We start from the raw sequence: 20537 nt of genomic DNA on the forward strand, positions 1-20537 counted from the left end.
TCTCCAGTGTGCTTGCTATTGCAAATGCATGATAAAGAACACTGGAAGTGTATCACCACCGGGTTCTGAGTTAGGGCACGTAGGTCATTATTGTTCAGCTATGCTTTCGTAACCATTTTATTTTTGTCTCTGGAAAACTCCTTGGCTGGCTAAATCAAATCTTTGTTTTCATTAGTTTTGATAAACTGATTCCTCTTACAGCAACTGTTTACATTATTGTACATTTTTTAAAAGTCCAAAGATGTTTGCAAAATGCTAATCTTAATGCACTATTTTCCTTTTCTCTCTTTGCACAGGGACATCCTGGTCAGCCAGGACACAGAGGCTTGCCTGGCCTGGATGGCTGTAATGGCACTATTGGGAGTCCTGGGGTTCCAGGACCAGATGGATTTCCTGGCATGCAAGGTCCCCCGGTAATTCGTTGTACTGCCTTATGTTAGGTAGGGCTGCCATATGTCTAAAATTTCCCGGACATAGCCGGGATTCAGACGTCGGAAACAGCACCCTGGCAGAAATAGCTTTAATGCACCCAGGTGGAAATCCAGACATATGGCAGCCCATGTCAGAAGTGTAGATTTTGGTGTACAGTGGGTCGGGTTGCGAACGTGATCCGTGCAGGATGCACATTCGCAACCTGCAGTGTCTGCAACCCGCAGCAGCGTATTTGCACACGCGTGGGTTGCGATTTGGCACTTCTGCGCATGCGCGACGCCAGAACCCGGAAGTAACCCATTCCGGTACTTCCGGGTTTCGGCGGTCTGCAACCTGAAAAAACGTAACCTGAAGCATCCGACCAAGGTATGACTGTATTTCCTTTTCACTCTTTGAAATATGGCAACCCTATGTTTGGAGAGCTGGGAAGGCATTCTGTCCAAAACTATGGAAAGCCACTGTCATTTGGAATAGGCAGTCATGGGTTGCAGGGAACAGTGGTGTGGTATAAGGTAGTTTTGCAGTTAAGTCAGGGGTGGGGAAGCTTTTTGAGCCTGAAAGCCACATGCTCCTGCTGGCAACCTTTCTGAAGGTGGGTGAAGTCAGATGCAAATGTGGGAAAAGTGATGGATATAACTGCTACCTTCCTAGCATGGAGTGCATCCCATCCCATGTATAGTTCAGAGGTTTCTACACACCCGCCTGCCCCCCCCCACACTCCCCACACACATACCTTGCTCATCTCTCCAGCTCTTCCCAGGCAAACAAGAGGCACTGTCCAAGTCCAAGAACATATTCAGACCTGGCAAAAGCACTCAAGGAGGTTGTGGCCTTGGGAGAGTTCTGGGAGGTACAAGGTGAACAATTGGGTCCTGCTTATATCCATTTGCTTTTTGGCACTGGTTTCAGGAAAGTTCACATTTTTGCTTTCTACCCCTGCCCCTTGTTTTTTTAAAGAGAAACAAACATGCTTGACTGGTTGGATTTTTTGTTTTTATGTGTCTATATAGGGTGACCCTGGACCAAAGGGGCCAAAAGGCGAGCCTTCTTTTGCCCAGGGAGTTTTTAAAGGAATGAAGGTAAGATATGTTCAAACATGGGAAAAATGGAAGCATGCATAATACTTTCACCAGCCTTCTCAAACCTGGCACCCTCCAGATATTTTGCACTACGACTGTGCTGCCCGGGGATGATGGGAGCTGTAGTTCAAAGCATCCAAAAGGCACCAGGGACTCAGCTATACAGCTGCAAATACAATGTTTTAAGTGTGTTGTAAAGTGTATTATACAAATGTGACACGAGATGGTGACGGTGAGCCATGAAAAATTCAATATATTTTTCAAAACTTTTTTTTAAAAAAAAAACATTTTCACAGTGTTTTTTTATATGTGTCTAGATTCCACCCAGGCTGGGGAAAGCTGGTCTAAGACATTTCATTTTGTTGCTTGTGTTTTGGTTAGGTGGGCATTTTCTGCAAGTGACTGCAATCAACTGTTTACAATTTTCATACCTGTTTGTATCACACATGCATACAGGGCATAAATGAATAGAAATGTAGATTTTATTTTTGACATTTTAAAATAATTTTGCCTCTATCTGAGGCTTAATCATGGATTTTTATTTCTGAATGTGTATCTGAGCCAGTAAGGTAGATGTTTCACTCAGTAGTGTTGCATCTTAGCATGTAGGTAATAGTTAACCAGTTGTTGTGATAATGGCAATAGTAATAGTAGTAGTATCATCATCATCATCTGCATTAAAGCATTTGTTTGAATATTTAATTTCGGCTTCATCAAAGGCTATTGTTGTTGTTTAGGGAGAAAGAGGTCGTTCCGGATTGGATGGTGCAGTTGTAAGTTTGTTTTCCATACACTCTGATAAAAGCTTTGAATCTTGACAAGCAGCTCCTTAAGAGAACCAAAATGCATCTTTTTGTTATTTATGTTTGCTGTCCTGGGATTGTGCTGTTTATTTGAAATGCTGAATACAGATATCATCATCCCAAAGACCATGAGCATTTCTGGATAGTGTGGGATCAATTCTCATACTATGTCTGCTTTTATAGCTGCACACCAAGTTCTAGTTGCTCATACCACACGTGGAGTACTGCCTATGTTAAGGCTGATGGCATGTGCTGAACTCCACTTGCACTTATTTTTAGTGCACTCTTGTGATCCTTAGTTTTCTTCTTGGGACCACCCATGAAAGAGCATGCAAGAGATTCAAGCTCACCAAATTCTGCTCACGCCATTGATCTGCAAATAACTGCTGCACTGTATGACAACAGCAGGTGGATCTGGTGCACACAATGGTCTAGTACACACAGAACAATTTCAGCTTAATGAACTATGGTTCTTAATTGAGGACAAGTGTCATGCCCACTTGCTCCCTCCTTTCCTCACACATTGGCTTTGATGCTCCAGTTGTGGTTTCGTGTTCCATCCCATTACAGAATCAAATCCCTGTTTCACATTCTGGTTCATAAACTGAGATTAAACCACAGTTTCTCAGTTCACATGTAATGTGAAACTATTGTTTCCACTATCCACAGTAGAAGCAGCCCAAGAGATGCATGAGGGAAGGGAGGAGTAACAGCAAACTGCATTGGCAATATTTCTGTTCTCAACATTTTAAAGATGAGATCACTATTTCTGAACCAGCAAAGCAGCTACCATAACAAATAAGTAGGAATACCCATTCCCTAAAATGGGAAGGATTATTCTCCATTAATTTGCCTGCATATGATTTTTTATGCACAAGGGAATAATACATGCATATATGGCCCATTATTCTCTACCCAAAAAGCCTATGATATTGCAAGTTATATTCCATAATGTTTCTTTTTCCAGGGACCTAAAGGTTTCTCTGGCCCTACTGGTCCTATTGGCCCAGCAGGGCTACCTGGATTTCCGGTAAGTCACTCTTTCTGTTTGCCCTCCTTGCCATTCATTATAATGTTTCCTGCTATAGTCATTTTGCTATATTCAAATTTTTTTTGTTAGTTGTGCAGAGCTGTATTTTTGCTACGAATGTTGGTAGCTTAAATTTTTAGGTTTTATTTTTATAGCAGCCCCTAATGTTAAAATAGTTTCTTTGAGAAAACACACAAGTGCAGTTAATGAATGACTGATCCTGGAAATGAAGCCCCTCACTCCTTTCCCAGAGACAATGCAGCAATTCATCATTGAGGCCGAAATCCTAAGTGCACTTTACTGGAGTTCAGTTGTATTGCTGCTCTTTGTACCTATGATTGGTTTTATATTTTCTATGGAGCAGAGTAACCAAAGTGATGCCCTCCAGATGTTGTTGGACTCAGCTGTGCTTCAGTGATTCTGCTCCTATCTCCAGGGCTGCTTTGGTGCCATGGAAGTTGCCCTGCGGTCATCCCGGAGGGCTCCGTCTCTTCCCCTAGGCTAAAATCTGTATGGCATTACTGGGAGCTGTCATGAGGAGACTTAGAACAAAGTGTCATCAATATGCAGATTACACCCATCTCTGTCTCTCTGGTCCACCTGAATTGGGAAAGGTGGTTGAGGTGTTAGACTCCTGCACGGAGGTGGGGATGGGCTGAGTATGGGCCCAGTAAACTGAAGCTGAATCCTGAAAAGACAGAGGTATTAATGTGTCCCAGGTCCTCACTTTGCAGAGGTGATGAAACAGCCTATTCTGGACAGGGTTGCACTCCCATGGATGCAGCAGCTCTGCAGTTTGTGGTTGCTCCTGGATTGAACACTGTCACTGAGGTCTAGGAATACCATTTTCCAGCTATGACTGGTTCACCAGCCTTATTGGGGAGGAGATGCTTTGGCCTTGGACACACACACCAGTATTTAAAAGTTAGGGCAACATCTAGTGGCATGGGTGAGTGGGGAGGAAAGAGGCCGTTTCACTTCCCACCAGAATTAGGGAAGAGATGTGTCATCTGATCTCACCCGTTCATTCTCTGTGCTTCTGTGCTTACATTTGCAGCATACTCTACAGTAAACAATTGTTAATTTTTGGATAATAAGACAGACACCCACCCTTCATTTCTTTTTGTGCCTGTCTTTGCTTCTTCTTTTTCTGTTTTCATGCCCATGCCTTTAAAAAAATTGACATCCCAGCCAAGTGTAAATTCCTATATGTAATTTTTTTGGTTTTCTTTTTTTACATTTAGGGGCCACCAGGTCCACCTGGCCCCCCAGGTCCTGTGGTAAGTATGTTTGATTATTGCCTTGATTCTTGGATTTTAGACATTTCCATTCATTAGATAAGTAACGTTGTTGTTGTTTTTCGTTGCATCCTTTAAGCAACATCAAAGCTTTCGGATCAAATATGGTCGTCTAGCTTCAGGCATGCTTGGAGGAAACTATTACATATACTTATCTGGATCCATTTCAATCAGGCCGGGGCATGGTACTGAAACTGCCTTGGTCATCCTGGTTGATGGCATTTGCTGGGAGAGAGATGCAGGAAGTTCAACTTTGCTTGTTCTCCTTAATCTCTCGGAGATTTTTGATACTGTTGACATGGAGTCTCTGATGGTACTGTGTTTCAGTAGTTCTGCTCCTTCATCCAGGGCAGTTTCCAGAAAGCAGTCAAAAGAAGCTACTATTCGATGCCATGAGAACTTTTCTGTGGTGTCCTGTAGGTTCCATCTTCTCCCCATGCTATTTAAGATATATAGAAAGCCACTGGGAGCTGTTATCTTGAGTGTCAGCAATTTGTGGACGACACTCATCTCTAACTCTCTGTTCCATCTAAATCAGGAGAAGTCATGGAGGTGCTAGGCAGGTGTTTGGAGGCAGTGGGCCTGGATGTGGGCCAAGAAATTGAAACTGAACCCTGTAAAGGCAAAGGTGTTTTGTGTTCTAAGTTCTCAAGTCCAAGAGGTGTGAAGATGGCTTGTACCATGGAAGGAGCAGGTTCATAGCTTGGAGGTGCTCCTGGATCCAGCATTGTCACTAGAGACCAAGTGGCTTCATTGGCTAGAAGTGTATATTTCTAGTTCTGGCTGGCTTGCCAGCTTTGCTCCTTATGGCCAGAAATGACTTCTCCACTGTAATCTATGCTCTGGTAGCTTTCAGATTGGATAATGGCAATGCTGCTCTTGAAGATGACTCAGAAACTTCAGCTGGTCCAATATGCAGCGGCCAGATTACTGGCTGGGGATGCCTTTGGGACTCCTATAACCTCTGTTTTGAAACAGCTATACTAGGCCCCCATCTGGTGTTAAGACCAGTAGAGGGGGCCCTCTTTGTAGTTCTACTGCTCCCAGAAGCTCAAGGGGTGGCAGCCCAGGGCAAGGCATTCTCCATGGCAGCCCAAGCTGTGGAATTCCCTCTCCACAAAGGTGCATCTGACACCTTCACTCTACAGCTTTCAGTGAATGCTTTACCCTGACCTTTGACACCTGAGACATGTGTTTTCAGGACCCAATCAATTCCTGTTTCTGCCATTTCTTTTAAATGGTTTTAGTTCTGAATTTTAAATCGTTATAATAACCCATCCTGCTGGTGAAGGGGGGTACTAAATAAATGTCATAACAAGAACACTGTGCATTAATTATTTTAGGAGATTCTTGATTTGTGTTTTTTTGCTCATTTTTCTACAAATTTGAAACAGGTTTATTTTTCATAATACATTGCTTATTTGGTTTTGGTTTTCAACAGGGTAACAGTGGTCTAGTTTTCCAAGGAGAAAAAGGAGCAAAGGCAAGTTCAGTTTATTTTGGCTTTGCCATGTGTTGATATTTGGAAATGCGCTTAGGCATCCGGCTAATGGTTATCCCAGCCATTTAATCCCCAGTTAGGAACCTCATTTGATTCATCAAACGAAAGGAGTTACTCAGGAGCAAATATGTCAACAACCCTAACCATTTCCAGTGGTTGGTCTTGAAGCCCTAGAGAGCTACTGCGAGTCAGATCAAATACTACTGGAATCAGGGGTGGAGGAAGGGGTGTGTGGTGGGTGCAGGTCGCCCCTGGTGTCACCACTGAGAGGGGTGACAAAATGCCGGGCGGCACTCACCGCAGTGCCTGCAGCGTGCCTGAGCCATGCGTCTCTCCTGGGAGAGACGCGGTGGCTTAGGCACGCGCAGGCTCCATGCTGCCCAAACGGTCAGCCTGCTGCTTTCCCCCAGCTGTAGGGCGGCTGAGTGGGAGGAGGCAGGCAGACTCCGGAGGCCCCATGGTGCGCCCCACCCCTATGACCTTCGAAGGAAAACCCAAATTGCCATTTACTCCAATTGAGTGCTTGAGGGTGGATGGAATTCCCCAGGGGGAAAGCAACAGGACCAGAGGAAATATGGATAAGCCCTGAGTCAGAGTAGTGATCCATTCAACTCAGGCCCCACTATACATTTAAAACAGTTTCTCTCAATGTCTTTCCATAACTCTTAATTCACGCTTCATTTGACTGAAATTTGGTTTCTATAGCAGCTGTTCTGGAGAGACGGACCCCATTGCTATCTTTCCCCCTGAATATGATGAATAGAAAGTCAGATCCAAAGTTGTACTCCACTGAATCCTCTTTCCTTGATGAAGCAGCCTTAAGAATACAGGGAAGGGCTGCTGCTGAGTGGCAGAGCAGCTGCTTTTAATGAAGAAGGTCTTCATTTCAGTTCCCGGGCATCTGCAGGTCAGGGCTGGGGAAAGGCCCTCTGCCTGATACCTTGGGCAGCTGCTGCTAGTCATTGTAGAAATACTGAGCTAGAGGGATCAAGGACCTGACTCATTATAAGGCAGCTTCCGATGTTTGGTCAGCTGGGTTGAGCCAAGGGTTCAGTCTAGTCCAGCACCCTCTTCCTACAGTGGCCAACCAAATGCCTGTTGAGTGCAGAAGCTTTCCTTTGCTATCTTTCCCAGCAACTTGCAGTTCAGGCTGCTATCCTGTATCCACGGGGCTCCTCTTTACCAAACCAAATTTCGGGTGGACTTTTCTCACCTAGAATATCTACCAGTGTTCATAACCAGCAACACCCACTCAGCCCCTTCTAAGTTCCCCTTGCACTCAGCATGTCTTTTGACAACTGATTTGTGATTCCAGCTTCTGGGATTTCCAAGCTTTTTTTTCTTTTGGCTTTAAAACCCCTTGAATATGCTTTACCCATGCAAGGCATACATTCTAAATTGCCTAACCTCATGCATAATCTTTTCCCCCAATAGGGAGATGTTGGGCTTCCAGGGCCCGCTGGTCCTCCACCTTCTACAGGGATCCAGGAATTCATGGGATTCCCCAAAGGACAGCAAGGAGCTAAGGTTTGTCTTTAACTTTGGAATCTCCCATGTTTAGTGTGAAACTGGGAGAACCTACTGAATAAATCTTTTGGTAGATCGGTTCTCTGGCTTGGCCAGATGATGTTGATGCTTTGAGTTGTAGCAGAAGTCAGACCAAGCCAAGCCTGAAGGTTTTGTTATAGGAATTCTAAGGTCTCAAATATAGAATAAATGTTCATAACTGTACAAGGCAAACACACATACATAAGTATAGTGTCTGAAATAGTAAGGAGAGCAATCCTGAAGCCATTTTGACTCTCCCAAATGGATCCCCAATATTTCTCTGCATAGAGAAAGGAAATGAGAAAAGCTTTCCAATTGTCTTGCACCTCACTTCAAATACAGTCTGGCAAGTATCTGTTAAGCTGAGCAAACTATCAATATGTGTAAGAGATTCAGGAACTAAAGTATTTACCATCTCAAAGGAATAGTCAGGCTACCCAGAAAATACAATCAAGTAAGGCATTATCAGGTATCCTGTCAGACAGGAAAGAAGCAACACTCTCAAAGTTCTGCTGGAGACTGCCTCCTTCTTTGATGTATGTATGATGTTTTGGGGGGCTAGTCTTGGGCTACAGGGTGGACAATTTCAAAAGTCTTTATAGGGGCTTGCACACCATTGTTCTGGGTCTCTCCAACCTCCTTGCAAGGAGGGGAGAGAACTCTGTTGCAACAGAAAATTTAAGACCTGCCTTGTGCATGCATTAATCAAAATGCAAACTCAGAAGAGATGGTCTATTTACCTTTTTCCACCTCTTGGTTCTTTATTGAACTGATGCACTGAGAAATCCTTGATTCAGCACTATTTTGGCACACTCTCTTGTGATAACTGGCAGGAATTTGCTTAGAGGTTAGAAGCATCCTTTTGACCTTTTGTTCCCCAGGGAAAAAGCCAAGATAACAATGTGTCTCATGCCCCTAAGGTGATTAAAAATATTTATCAGCCTACTTTGAAATTAGTTATTCAAGGAGGGCAGAGACAACTGAGGCCAGTTATTGCGGATGCTCGATATTTATTCAACTCTGTGAATGATTAACTCACTTGGTCTGATTTCCAGAAGCCTTGATCAATGATTTCCAACACTGTTTTCCCACCACCACCAAGGTGACCTAAGCATTTTGGAACGATTTTTTCTGGTTGTTTGCTTGTTGCTGAGAACTTAAGCTTTCCCAGAAGAGGAAGCAGTCAAAAGGCTTCCCAAGGTTTTAATCATTAGTTTGGGAGCGTTGACATGCCACATGCTTCTATACAGAAACCCTCTGAATCGTGAAACTACAGTAACCCAGGTGGAAAATGTAATCTCTTAAAATAAGAGGCAAATAAGGGCAGACAAATAGCAGCTCTCAGTTTTTATGCATGTTTCGCCAGTCATTATATTTTCAAGATGGGTTCATGTGTATTTGCTAAAACACAAGTTGAAGTGACTGAGTATTTTTACAGATTATCTGGGATTAAATTGGGCCATCTCAGCTGATTTGGTTAGGCAAGATGGGGCTAGTTTTTTAGTTAATGCTAAACCAGAGCTAAATGTTATGGGCACAAATCTAGGTTATCCTCAGGTTCATGTACTCCTTCCTTTTCCAGTGCCACAAGCAAGGAATTTGGAACTTTTGCTTCCATTTTAGATTAATTACTGCTTGCCTGTCATCCACACCCACCAAACTGCTCTTAATGTTAGCAAGCCAACTTCAAAGGATAGTTTAAAATGCTGACTTGTTACAACAAACCATAAGATTAAACACAGTTTAGGGCAGTGTTTCCCAAACTTGGGTCTCCAGGCTGCTTCTGAACTACAACTCCTATCATCCGTGGCTAGCAGGACCAGTGGTCATGGGATGATGGGAATTGTAATCCAGAAACAGCTGGAGACCCAAGTTTGGGAAACACTGGATTAGGATTTGAATGTTCAGGGCAGCAGCTGAAGAAGGGCAGGGCAGCAGCTGAAGAAGGAGCAAAAAGGGTTTTCGTGTGTGTGTGTGTGTGTGTGTGTGTTTCTTTGTGGCTGATTAGCTGCTCTCCCTGTGCAAAGGTCAGAGGGGGCAGGGTTTCTGTTGAGGCAGGTGATTAGCTGTGGGAGGAGCTTATCAGAGCTTGCAGGTCAGCAGCTGAAGAAGGTGCAAAAAGGGTTTTCTTGTGTGTGTGTTTCTTTGTGACTGATTAGCTGCTCTCCCTGTGCAAAGGTCAGAGGGGGCAGGGTTTCTGTTGAGGCAGGTGATTAGCTGTGGGAGGAGCTTATCAGAGCTTGCAGGGCAGCGGCGCGCGCCTAGCGGCGTGCACAGTTTGATCCATCTTTTAGATTTAGGGGAGCTAGTCTCAAACGTTTGTTGGGGGAGACCTAGGTTTTTTTGGGGGGGAGTTATTTGTCTTGTCTTCACGCTTTTGATGATGGAGGACCGCTGTAGCCACCCCCAATGACACGTTCTCAAGATGGAGGGGGAGGGAACAGCTGAAGTCGCCTGCGGTTCCTGCGCAATGTTTGCCATCTTGCCAAAGGTTGCAGGCAGCGTTACCTGCAGCAATTGCATGTTGATTGCCCTCTTAGAAGACAAAGTCCAGCAACTGGAGGAACGTGTAGCTACGCTCCAAAGAATTAGAGAGCTGGAGCTCTTCTTGGAAGCAACAGAGCACACCGTCTCCACCAAGGAGGAGACAGGGGACTCCCCTGAGAAGGAGGCTAGTTCATCAACACAGGAGCCAGATATATGGAGAAACGTGACTCAAAGAAGTAGGAGGCCCAGGGTTCGCTCTGATTGTTTAGAAATACACAATCGCTTTGAGGTCCTCTCCCCTAGCATGGAAGACGAAGAGCAGACTCCATTTGAGGATCTCTCCCTCATTACAGTCGATCAGGTATATGAAGACGAGCAGCAAAGTCAGTCCTCAGGGAATGTGCAGGCGACCTTGGAACGGACAGCTCACGGAAGAACCCTGACCAAACCTAAGAGGAGGTGTGTAGTGGTGATAGGGGATTCCCTACTGAGGGGAACAGAAGCAGTGATCTGTGGGCCTGACAAGATGTCTCGGGAAGTGTGCTGTCTCCCCGGGGCTAAGATCCAAGATGTAACTGAACGACTGCAAGGAATCATAAAACCCACTGACAAATACCCCTTCCTCTTGGTTCATGTGGGAACCAATGACACTGCAAGCAATAGCCTCCAGAAGATCAAAAGAGACTACGAGGCTCTGGGCAGGAAATTGAAGCAATTAAATGCACAAATTGTCATCTCATCTGTCCTTCCAGTTAAACGACGTGGCCCAGGGAGAGAGGGAAAAATAGTGGAAGTGAACAGCTGGCTTCGCAAATGGTGTAAACAGGAACGGTTTGGATTCTTAGATCACGGACTGCAGTTTCTTGAAGATGGACTTCTGGCAAGCGATGGGCTGCACCTCACAACGGTTGGGAGGAATGTTTTTGCCAAAAATCTCAGAAACCTCATCAGGAGGGCTTTAAACTGACTAATGTGGGGGAGGGAGACAGTGCTCCTGAAGGTAGGAGTCTATCAATTGATGAAGATGATCATCCAAATGTCATAGACCAAATGGAGCAAACAGCACGCAGACCTAGTGGTGGGAGGAAAAAATCCTTAAATAAGAGACATGGGGGAATGATTAATGGACTTCAATGTCTGTACACTAATGCGCAAAGCGTGGGAAATAAAGAAGATGAGCTTGAGCTCTTGGTACAGCAAACTAAATATGACATAATAATAGGCATCACTGAAACCTGGTGGGATAAGTCCCACGATTGGAATGTAATAATGGAGGGATACAATCTATTTCAGAGAAACAGACCAGACAAGAAAGGAGGAGGAGTGGCGTTATATGTCAGGGATGTATATACCTGCGAAGAGATCCAAGATTTAGAACCTCAAAGCCAAAGTGAGAGCATTTGGGTCAAAATTAAGGGAGAGAAGAATAACAGTGACCTCATTGTGGGAGTTTACTATAGATCCCCAAGCCAAACGGAGGACATAGATGATGACTTCCTGGAACAGATGGCCAAGCATGCAAAAGGAAGGGAGATAGTAGTAATGGGGGACTTCAGTTACCCGGATATTTGTTGGATGTCAAACTCAGCCAAGAGCATAAGGTCAAACAGATTCCTCACTGGCCTTGCAGACAACTTCATTGTCCAGAAAGTGGGAGAAGCAACAAGAGGAACAGCCATTTTAGATCTGGTCCTAACCAATGTTGATGACCTGGTTAGTGGGGTAGAAGTGGAAGGATCATTAGGCGCGAGTGATCATGCTCTTCTGAAGTTTACTATACAGCGGAAAGGAGCAGCCAAGCATACTAGGACTCAATTTCTTGACTTTAAGAAAGCCGACTTCATAAAACTTAGGGAAGTGCTGGGTGAGATCCCATGGACAGTAATACTAAAAGGAAAGGGAGTTCATGATGGCTGGGAGTTTGTTAAGAGGGAGATAGTAAAAGCACAACTTCAGGCAATACCAATGAGACGGAAACATGGAAGGTGCCTAAAGAAGCCAGGGTGGCTATCTAAAGAACTTTTAACTGAGTTAAGATTAAAAAAGGACGTGTACAAAAAATGGAAAAGGGGGGAACCACCAAAGAGGAATTCAAACAAATAGCCAGCACGTGTAGACACAAAGTCAGAAAAGCTAAAGCACAGAATGAATTCAGGCTTGCTAGAGAGGTTAAAAGCAGCAAAAAAGGCTTTTATGGGTATGTTCGTAGCAAAAGGAAGAACAAAGAAACAGTGGGGTGACTCAGAGGAGAAGATGGTGAAATGCAAACAGGGGACACAGAAAGGGCTGAACTCCTCAATGCCTTCTTTGCCTCAGTCTTCTCCAATAAAGAAAACAATGCCCGACCTGAAGAATTTGGAGCAAATGATCCAGCAGAGGAAACACAGCCCAGAATAACTAAGGAGATAGTACAAGAATACTTGGCTAGTTTAGATGTTTTCAAGTCTCCAGGGTCAGATGAACTGCATCCAAGAGTATTAAAAGAACTGGCAGATGTGATCTCAGAACCACTGGCAGTCATCTTTGAGAATTCCTGGAGAACAGGCGAAGTCCCGGCAGACTGGAGGAGGGCAAATGTTGTCCCTATTTTCAAAAAGGGGAAAAGAGAGGACCCAAATAATTACCGCCCAGTCAGTCTGACATCAATACCAGGGAAGATTCTGGAGCAGATCATTAAGCAAACAGTCTGTGAGCACCTAGAAAGGAATGCTGTGATCACCAATAGTCAGCATGGATTTCTGAAAAATAAGTCATGTCAGACTAACCTGATCTCGTTTTTTGACAGAATTACAAGCCTGGTAGATGAAGGGAACGCAGTGGATGTAGCCTACCTTGATTTCAGCAAGGCATTTGACAAGGTGCCCCATGATATTCTTGTAAAGAAGCTGGTAAAATGCGGTCTTGACTATGCTACCACTCAGTGGATTTGTAACTGGCTGACTGACCGAACCCAAAGGGTGCTCATCAATGGTTCCTCTTCATCCTGGAGAAGAGTGACTAGTGGGGTGCCACAGGGTTCTGTCTTGGGCCCGGTCTTATTCAACATCTTTATCAACGACTTGGATGATGGACTCAAGGGCATCCTGATCAAATTTGCAGATGACACCAAACTGGGAGGGGTGGCTAACACCCCAGAGGACAGGATCACACTTCAAAACGACCTTGACAGATTAGAGAACTGGGCCAAAACAAACAAGATGAATTTGAACAGGGAGAAATGTAAAGTATTGCACTTGGGCAAAAAAATTGAGAGGCACAAATACAAGATGGGTGACACCTGGCTTGAGAGCAGTACATGTGAAAAGGATCTAGGAGTCTTGGTTGACCACAAACTTGACATGAGCCAACAGTATGACGCGGCAGCTAAAAAAGCCAATGCAATTCTGGGCTGCATCAATAGGAATATAGCATCAAGGGAAGTAATAGTGCCACTGTATTCTGCTCTGGTCAGTACTGTGTCCAGTTCTGGGCACCACAGTTCAAGAAGGACACTGACAAACTGGAACGTGTCCAGAGGAGGGCAACCAAAATGGTCAAAGGCCTGGAAACGATGCCTTATGAGGAACGGCTAAGGGAGCTGGGCATGTTTAGCCTGGAGAAGAGGAGGTTAAGGGGTGATATGATAGCCATGTTCAAATATATAAAAGAATGTGACATAGAGGAGGGTGAAAGGTTGTTTTCTGCTGCTCCAGAGAAGCGGACACGGAGTAATGGATCCAAACTACAAGAAAGAAATTCCACCTAAACATTAGGAAGAACTTCCTGACAGTAAGAGCTGTTCGACAGTGGAATTTGCTGCCAAGGAGTGTGGTGGAGTCTCCTTCTTTGGAGGTCTTTAAGCAGAGGCTTGACAACCATATGTCAGGAGTGCTCTGATGGTGTTTCCTGCTTGGCAGGGGGTTGGACTCGATGGCCCTTGTGGTCTCTTCCAACTCTATGATTCTATGATTCTATGAAATGGTTCCCATTCCCTTGGAATTGCCAGTATTTTCTATAAATCCTCTTGCGTCTTTTTTCAGGGTGTTCCTGGTCCTGAAGGCTTTCCTGGTCCTCCTGGGTTTCCTGGTCCTCCAGTAAGTTTGTTTATGCCATGGCACAAGAGTTTGCTATGTTTCCACTCCTCTAGTTCTTTTAATACAAAGGGCTTATAAAGAAGGCATAAAGCCATTGGGGAGGGGGTTGATCTGCGTTTATCCAGACGTTGTTGGACTCCCAACTCCCATCAGCCACAGCTGGCATGGCTTCTAGTCAAGAATGGTGTGAGTTGCAGTCCAACAACATTTGGAGGTTTCAGATGTTTTATACAGTGGTATAAAATAAGTGAGGTGCAAGAGCCACTTCCCTACATTATCTCTTTGAAGTACTTTGAAGTGCATCTACATGGTGCAATCTCCTGTTGCTGCTCTCCAGCAGCTGAGCACTGACTTTCCAGTCTTCCCTTTCTCCCCACTTTCTTGGGTGGCCATGATCAAGTTCCACAGACATTAAAATTTAGTAAATCTGATTCCATATAATCTATAAGGACTAAATATTTTAGGAAATTTTACAACCGCTGTACAGTCCAGTATAAATATTTTAGGAAAATTTACAGCCTCTTTAACAGTCTAAGGAATACTAAGGAATAAATATTTTAGGAAAGTTTTGAAGCATGAGATAAATTATCTGAATTGCATCAGTGTTATGAGCTTTCCTACTTACTACCCCCAAGGACAAATGTTCTTTTTGGCTTCTTGGGTTTGTGGTAGTAAACATGATCTATGTTTTGATGAAGAAGGGAAATGCTCTTTTTTCACACATCCCATTTTTCAGACCAAAGAGTCATGCAGAATGCATGTGGGCATTCCATATGTTCAAGAGCTCTTCCCTTTGCTTGTATGAGCCACAGATAATGCCAGATATATGCATGGGACCCTTGCTGCATACTGTGATGCGGTTGTATGCTCAGCTGTGCTCCTGAAACATTAGGTAATGGAGCAGGAAGTCAATGATTTGCAAGGGTTTTGTATGACCAAGTTACCTGAGCCATAGCAGCACTGGTGAGAGAGGACAGCTGAAAGCTTTTCACCCTTTCTTGAAAAACTATAAGTCACAGCCATCCAGTGAAGTGGGATGTTGGAAGATTCATTAGAGAACAAAAAAAGAGAGTAATTCTTCACACAGTGCAAACAACGGAATTCATTCCCACAAGAGGTACTGATGGCCACCAATTTGGATGGCTTTAAAAGAGCGTTAGACAAATGGAGGAAAAGGCTGTCAATGGCTAATAGACATCATGAGTACAGTTTGTTCTGCCTTTGTGTTGGAAGAAGTATGCCCTGCTAATACCAGTTGCTGGTAATCACAAGTGGGGAAAGGGCTCTTGCACTCAGATAAAATATTTGGGAGGTGGAGATTCCTGTATTCCTTAGCTCCCTTGCTGTACAGCAGAGGAAGACAACATGATGCCTCCCAGATGTTGTTGGACTACAGCATCCATCTGCCTCAACCAGCATGGCCAATGGTCAGAAATATGGGAGTTGTACAGTGCAGCAACATCTGGAGGGCATCCTGTTGGCTACTCCTGTTCTACATGTAATAGTTTTATGGTTATGCCTAAGAATATCCTCTCTCCTTCCCACCTGCATCCCTTTCCGTTTCAGCTCCCTGCCACTGGAGAGCCCTTTCATCTATTATTATTATTTCATCTGTTGTTATTATCTGTCATAATTACAGAGGCAGAGGAATCCTAACCCTGCTGATGAACAGCAAGGCAGAATGGAGCAGTGTCCAGGGGGGAAATTGAGAAGGAGATTTTTTTCTGTTTATCTCTTTGCCAGCTTCCCAACTGAGTAAAGCTGGGACCTCCATCACTGTAAAGCCCTCCTCTCCACCAGCAGAGACTATACGCCAACCCAAGCCAATTACATGGAGTGGGATGGAGTTCTACTCTTAGGGTCCTGTGATACATATTTTTGTGTTTGCTTTTGGTGGTCGACTCCTCTTCCCTTCCCTCCCCAAAGTGCCTTATTGTTACCTTTTGGTTTTCCATTTTTTTGTATTTGGGCATGAAGAAATCCCAAGCCTGTTTGCTAAGCTACATGAAGCCCCCATTCAGGTTAGGAGGGAGAAGCCAGTGCTGTAGCTGGCTGATATTCTGTGAGGCTCTTTACCTAATATGAGGTGAACTGTGTAAGGTTCACACATATGCTGAGCATTACTCAAGCCCCCTTCAATGTACAGAATTGTGATATTGACTTTTGAGTTTGTTCAAACACAGTTTCCAGTTATATCTAAATAGGGAAACTGGTTTAATCTCTGCCTGCAAATCAGGGTACCTACAGGTATGAACTACAGATTTGAACTACAGATATGAAACCAAATTGTTTCTATCTGTAACTTCAATGAGAATACCTGTGCCCCATTGTTTCTCATATGGAGATCATTTGCTTTCTATATCTTGGGCTTGCATTGTGTTTTTGGTTTGCATGCTGAGGTGTGGATTAATCCAAGCATCTTTGGCTATTTCTCCCCCTTTCAGGGCATTAGGTTTTTCGGAGAAAAGGGAGAAAAGGGTGTACCTGGTTTGCCAGGGCCAAGGGTAAGTAATTTCACAAAATCCATCCTTTGCTGTTATGGAAGGTATCTTTGTGGGGGTGGAAGAGTGGGGTCCTGACTAGGCTATCTTTGGTTCCACATAACTCCTGCTTTCACCCCCCCACCCCCTAGCAGCACTGTTGTCCCAGCTGCCAACTTGTGGCCTGCCTTGGCAGCAGTACTATAACAGCTGGATAATCCTTCCCACAAGTGAGATTGGGAGTTTAGCAGCAGCAGTGCCATCTTGGAGACCAAGTGGGAAGGAGGAGCATGCCAGAGTGTGTGAGCCCTTGACAAAGCTATGGAAAGGGCCATGAATAAATGGTAGTTCACATGCTTTGCAAAAGGTTCCACCCCTGGCATCTGCACATAGTGCTGGGAGTGACAGCAGCCTGAAACCTTAGAGAGCTGCTGCCAGTCAGTGTTGGCAGTGTTGGTCTAATGGGCCAATGGTTTGGCTCTGAGGCAGCTTCCTGTGCATCTGTGTTCCTAAATGCTTCTACTGCGCTAGGTGTTCATGCCAGGCCTGGTGCTTAGGGTTAGTTTGCAGTGCGTTCACCATTAGTCATGTCTTTTATTGCTTGGTTAGACGTATACTTTAATACTTACTTGATTTCATATGTTTTTAAGCATTTTAGGCTGCAACCTGAGCTCCACTTAATGCCAGGCTGCAAGGGATTCAGACTGAGCAGTGGTAGGGCTGGGTGGTATATCAATATATTGTCTAAAACCAGTTTGAAGTCCATATTGTGATATCGGTTTCATAATTTTTGACCTGGCAATGTATTGTGAATCATGATATATATGTGTGTGTGTGTACGTGTGTGCACACTATGAAAATATCACAATGTAGAGGAAACCATGAAGCCAGCCAATGGCTCTACATAGCTCTATCCTTATTTCAGACATCGTGATATAGCAGTATATTGCATTGTGTAGCTGGTGATATACCACGATGTTGAAAACCAGGTATCGCCCAGCCCTAAACAGTGGTATCCTTTTGTTCTCTTCTGATTAAGAGGGCCTCTCAACTGCTGCTGATCACAAGGGCAGATGGGAAGCCAGCTAGTGGTGTCCTTGCCAGTGGAGCCTGATGGAACGCTCTCCCCTGGGGTGGAGGGAGATGAGTTGGCATGCAGTCCACTGCATCCTGAGCTGGCCTCACAATCTGTGCTTGCCACCATTGGGCCTTGTTTGAAGGTGGCCCAGGGATCAGGCCCAATCTGCCTGCCCAACCCCCTGCAACCGCAAACTTTCAGGTACTGCTGCTGTGGGTGTCTGGGCTTCAGATTCAGGGGTGGCGCCATTGCTCTACAGAGCCCCAGTGGTTGCTGCGGGGAGCCCAACAATTCCACTTAGATAAAGAATAAAATGTCCAGTTGACCTGACTTATAACGCCAGCAGCAACTCACTCCATGTGTGTATTTTCCTTAAGAGTTAAAATAAATAAATTCCGAAACAATACAAACATGCTCCCTTACGCTCCCTAAATAAAGCCTTTGGCTTGGATCCTAAGAAAAGTTAACTTTAGGAAGTTCAAGGAAGGACAGTTTCCTTCCCCCCTGCAGCTACTTCTGACCCCTGAAAAACCTCATCAGGAGGTCAGGGGCCCTTCTTGAAGAAGCCAGGAGGGAGGAATTGATGGGAATCTCCTCTCTCAGTTAGCTTTTCTTAGGATTCAAACCTAGTTGTGGATTATTCCTTCCCCAACCCTACCCAAGGAAGCTGTTCTTTCTTCATGGTCCATGTGTTAACCTAGACATAGTCGAAATGTAATCAATACCATAATTTCTACAGTTCTGTGAGTGGTTTTGTAAGTCTTGAACAGTTTCAATTCATTATTTTGTAGGACAGCAAGTGGGGGAGGGGGGTAATTCTCCTTTGGCCACCAAGAGTCATGTCCTGCCGGCAAATACCAAAAACACCACCTAAACTTGAGTGTGGCACAGGAACTTTATGTAGCTAGCCACTGGTGTGAATACATGCAGGTCACGCTAACTGAACACAGTGCATTTTCAGGAAATGGCTTGCTAGGTGAGTGTTCACGTAACGAGTCAACAATTTCCATTAATCCCTATGGGGAAATTTCTAATGTGTTCCCGACTGCTGAATTTTGATCTCAAAATGACGAGAAAGCCCAGGAAAACCCTCTGAACACTTACAAAAGGCAAACAAGGAAGGAAAAAAATGCTCTCTTATTGTTTGATCTCTTCCCCTTCCTCCTCACTCCCACCATGATTTCCGGCAAAATGGCTGCCACATGGACCAACAAAAAAGGAAAGAAAGAAAGAAAAAAGGAAGGCTTATTTAAGGCTGCTTATTTGTTTATAGTACTGCACACAGATCTGGCTGTTTGGATATCTGCATCTGCGGTATGCATAGTGAGGTTTGGATACAAAGTCTTCATGTTTGGATAAGTGATTTTTTTGTATAATGAGCATTTGGATAGTGGGATCTCCATTTAATAGTAAAAGTCAAACTAGAGTCAGGCAGTCTCTTGAGGCCTGCAGAAATATTCAATACTAACTTTTGCCTTCTTTCTTTTTAGGGAGATATGGGATTGAAGGGATTTGATGGAGGCCTAGGGAGACCGGTAGGTAGTGACTTCAAATCCCACCATGTGCCGTACTGGCAGCCACTGGCAAAATGGTCCTTTTTGGTGGTGGCCCCAAAGCTGTGGAATCAGCTTCCAAGTTCTGTGCAGCACATCCCAGGACTTTGTGCCTTTAAGCAGGCAATGAAGACCTTCCTTTGCAGGCAGTTTTTTGGCTGTTGGGAATGATTTGGTCTGGATTTCCTGCTTCAAGTATGAGTTCAACTAGAAAACCTCAAGGAACACCCCACTCCCCAATCCTATGATTCTATGTTGTCTTTATGGTCAGCTCATTGTGTCAACCTGTGATTGTTGTAATGTCCTTTTGCAATGTTACTGTTGTATTTGCACTTTTAATTACAAAAATAGTAAGCCACTCTGAGAATAATAGTTAGAAAGCAAGCAATAAATTTCCAAATAAATACATAATGAATGTATTTCTTTCCAATGTGAATGTTGTTTCTCAAAGCTGCTTACAATCCAAGCACCTAGTATATTAATAGTGGCAATAAAGGGGACTTCTTTTTTCTGCCCCCTGTATCCTCCTCTTCAGTACTGTGTTGTTCTTGTGCATAAGCTAAGAGCTACAAGCTGCTGTTCTGCATGCAGCCATAGAAGTGGGTAGAAATGATCACCGTTTTCAGTAATAATAATAAATAATAATAAATAATTTTTGTGCAGGGTTTATCAGGTGAACCAGGATTTCCTGGACGGGATGGATCACCAGGAGGAAAGGTAATTTCCTGAAAGGAAACAAGAACCACAAGTGCTGATGTTTAAGATATATGGAGCAAACAAAAGCATTTGAGCATCCAATACAGTAAGCCTGCAACTTGTGCACATTTAACTTGTGCACATTCAGCTTTATATGCTTAGCTTTTTTCTTTTTTTTTTAAGGAAAGCAGGTGGGCATCTGGGAAAAAGGATTTTGGTAGTCCCACCTACCATTGACTGTATTTTTGACTGTATGAGATTTTGGCTTTAGGCATGATCCCGGAATGTGAACCCTGTGTAAGTTGCATGCTTACTGTATACTTATAACAACAAATGCAGTTCTCTGTCAATCTATATGTAGCTAAAATGGCACCATCCATGCCCTAGGGGAGGGGAAGTTATCAGCATTGGGGCATGGAGGAGGGACCAGGTTTTGAGAAATACCCCCACAAAAAAAGTTTTCAACCCACCTTCCAGGA

At 44.2% G+C, this 20537-nt stretch overlaps 1 protein-coding gene across 3 annotated transcripts in view; it reads left to right on the forward strand.

Moving 5' to 3' along the window:
- COL4A6 (collagen type IV alpha 6 chain) overlaps window positions 1-20537 on the forward strand; it is a 172640-nt gene that overhangs the window by 107863 nt on the left and 44240 nt on the right. For all 3 annotated transcript variants that reach the window (XM_080990522.1, XM_080990521.1, XM_080990523.1), the window contains exons 7-17: window positions 297-413; window positions 1443-1511; window positions 2249-2284; window positions 3282-3344; window positions 4589-4624; window positions 6084-6129; window positions 7582-7670; window positions 14198-14251; window positions 16696-16755; window positions 19300-19344; window positions 20026-20079. In XM_080990522.1, coding sequence (XP_080846648.1) covers window positions 297-413; window positions 1443-1511; window positions 2249-2284; window positions 3282-3344; window positions 4589-4624; window positions 6084-6129; window positions 7582-7670; window positions 14198-14251; window positions 16696-16755; window positions 19300-19344; window positions 20026-20079 — 669 coding nt within the window. The remainder of the gene's footprint in view (window positions 1-296; window positions 414-1442; window positions 1512-2248; window positions 2285-3281; window positions 3345-4588; window positions 4625-6083; window positions 6130-7581; window positions 7671-14197; window positions 14252-16695; window positions 16756-19299; window positions 19345-20025; window positions 20080-20537) is intronic.

Source organism: Podarcis pityusensis (genome assembly GCF_964106645.2).
Source record: "Podarcis pityusensis genome assembly, chromosome: Z".
NCBI classification, from domain to species: Eukaryota; Metazoa; Chordata; class Lepidosauria; order Squamata; family Lacertidae; genus Podarcis; species Podarcis pityusensis.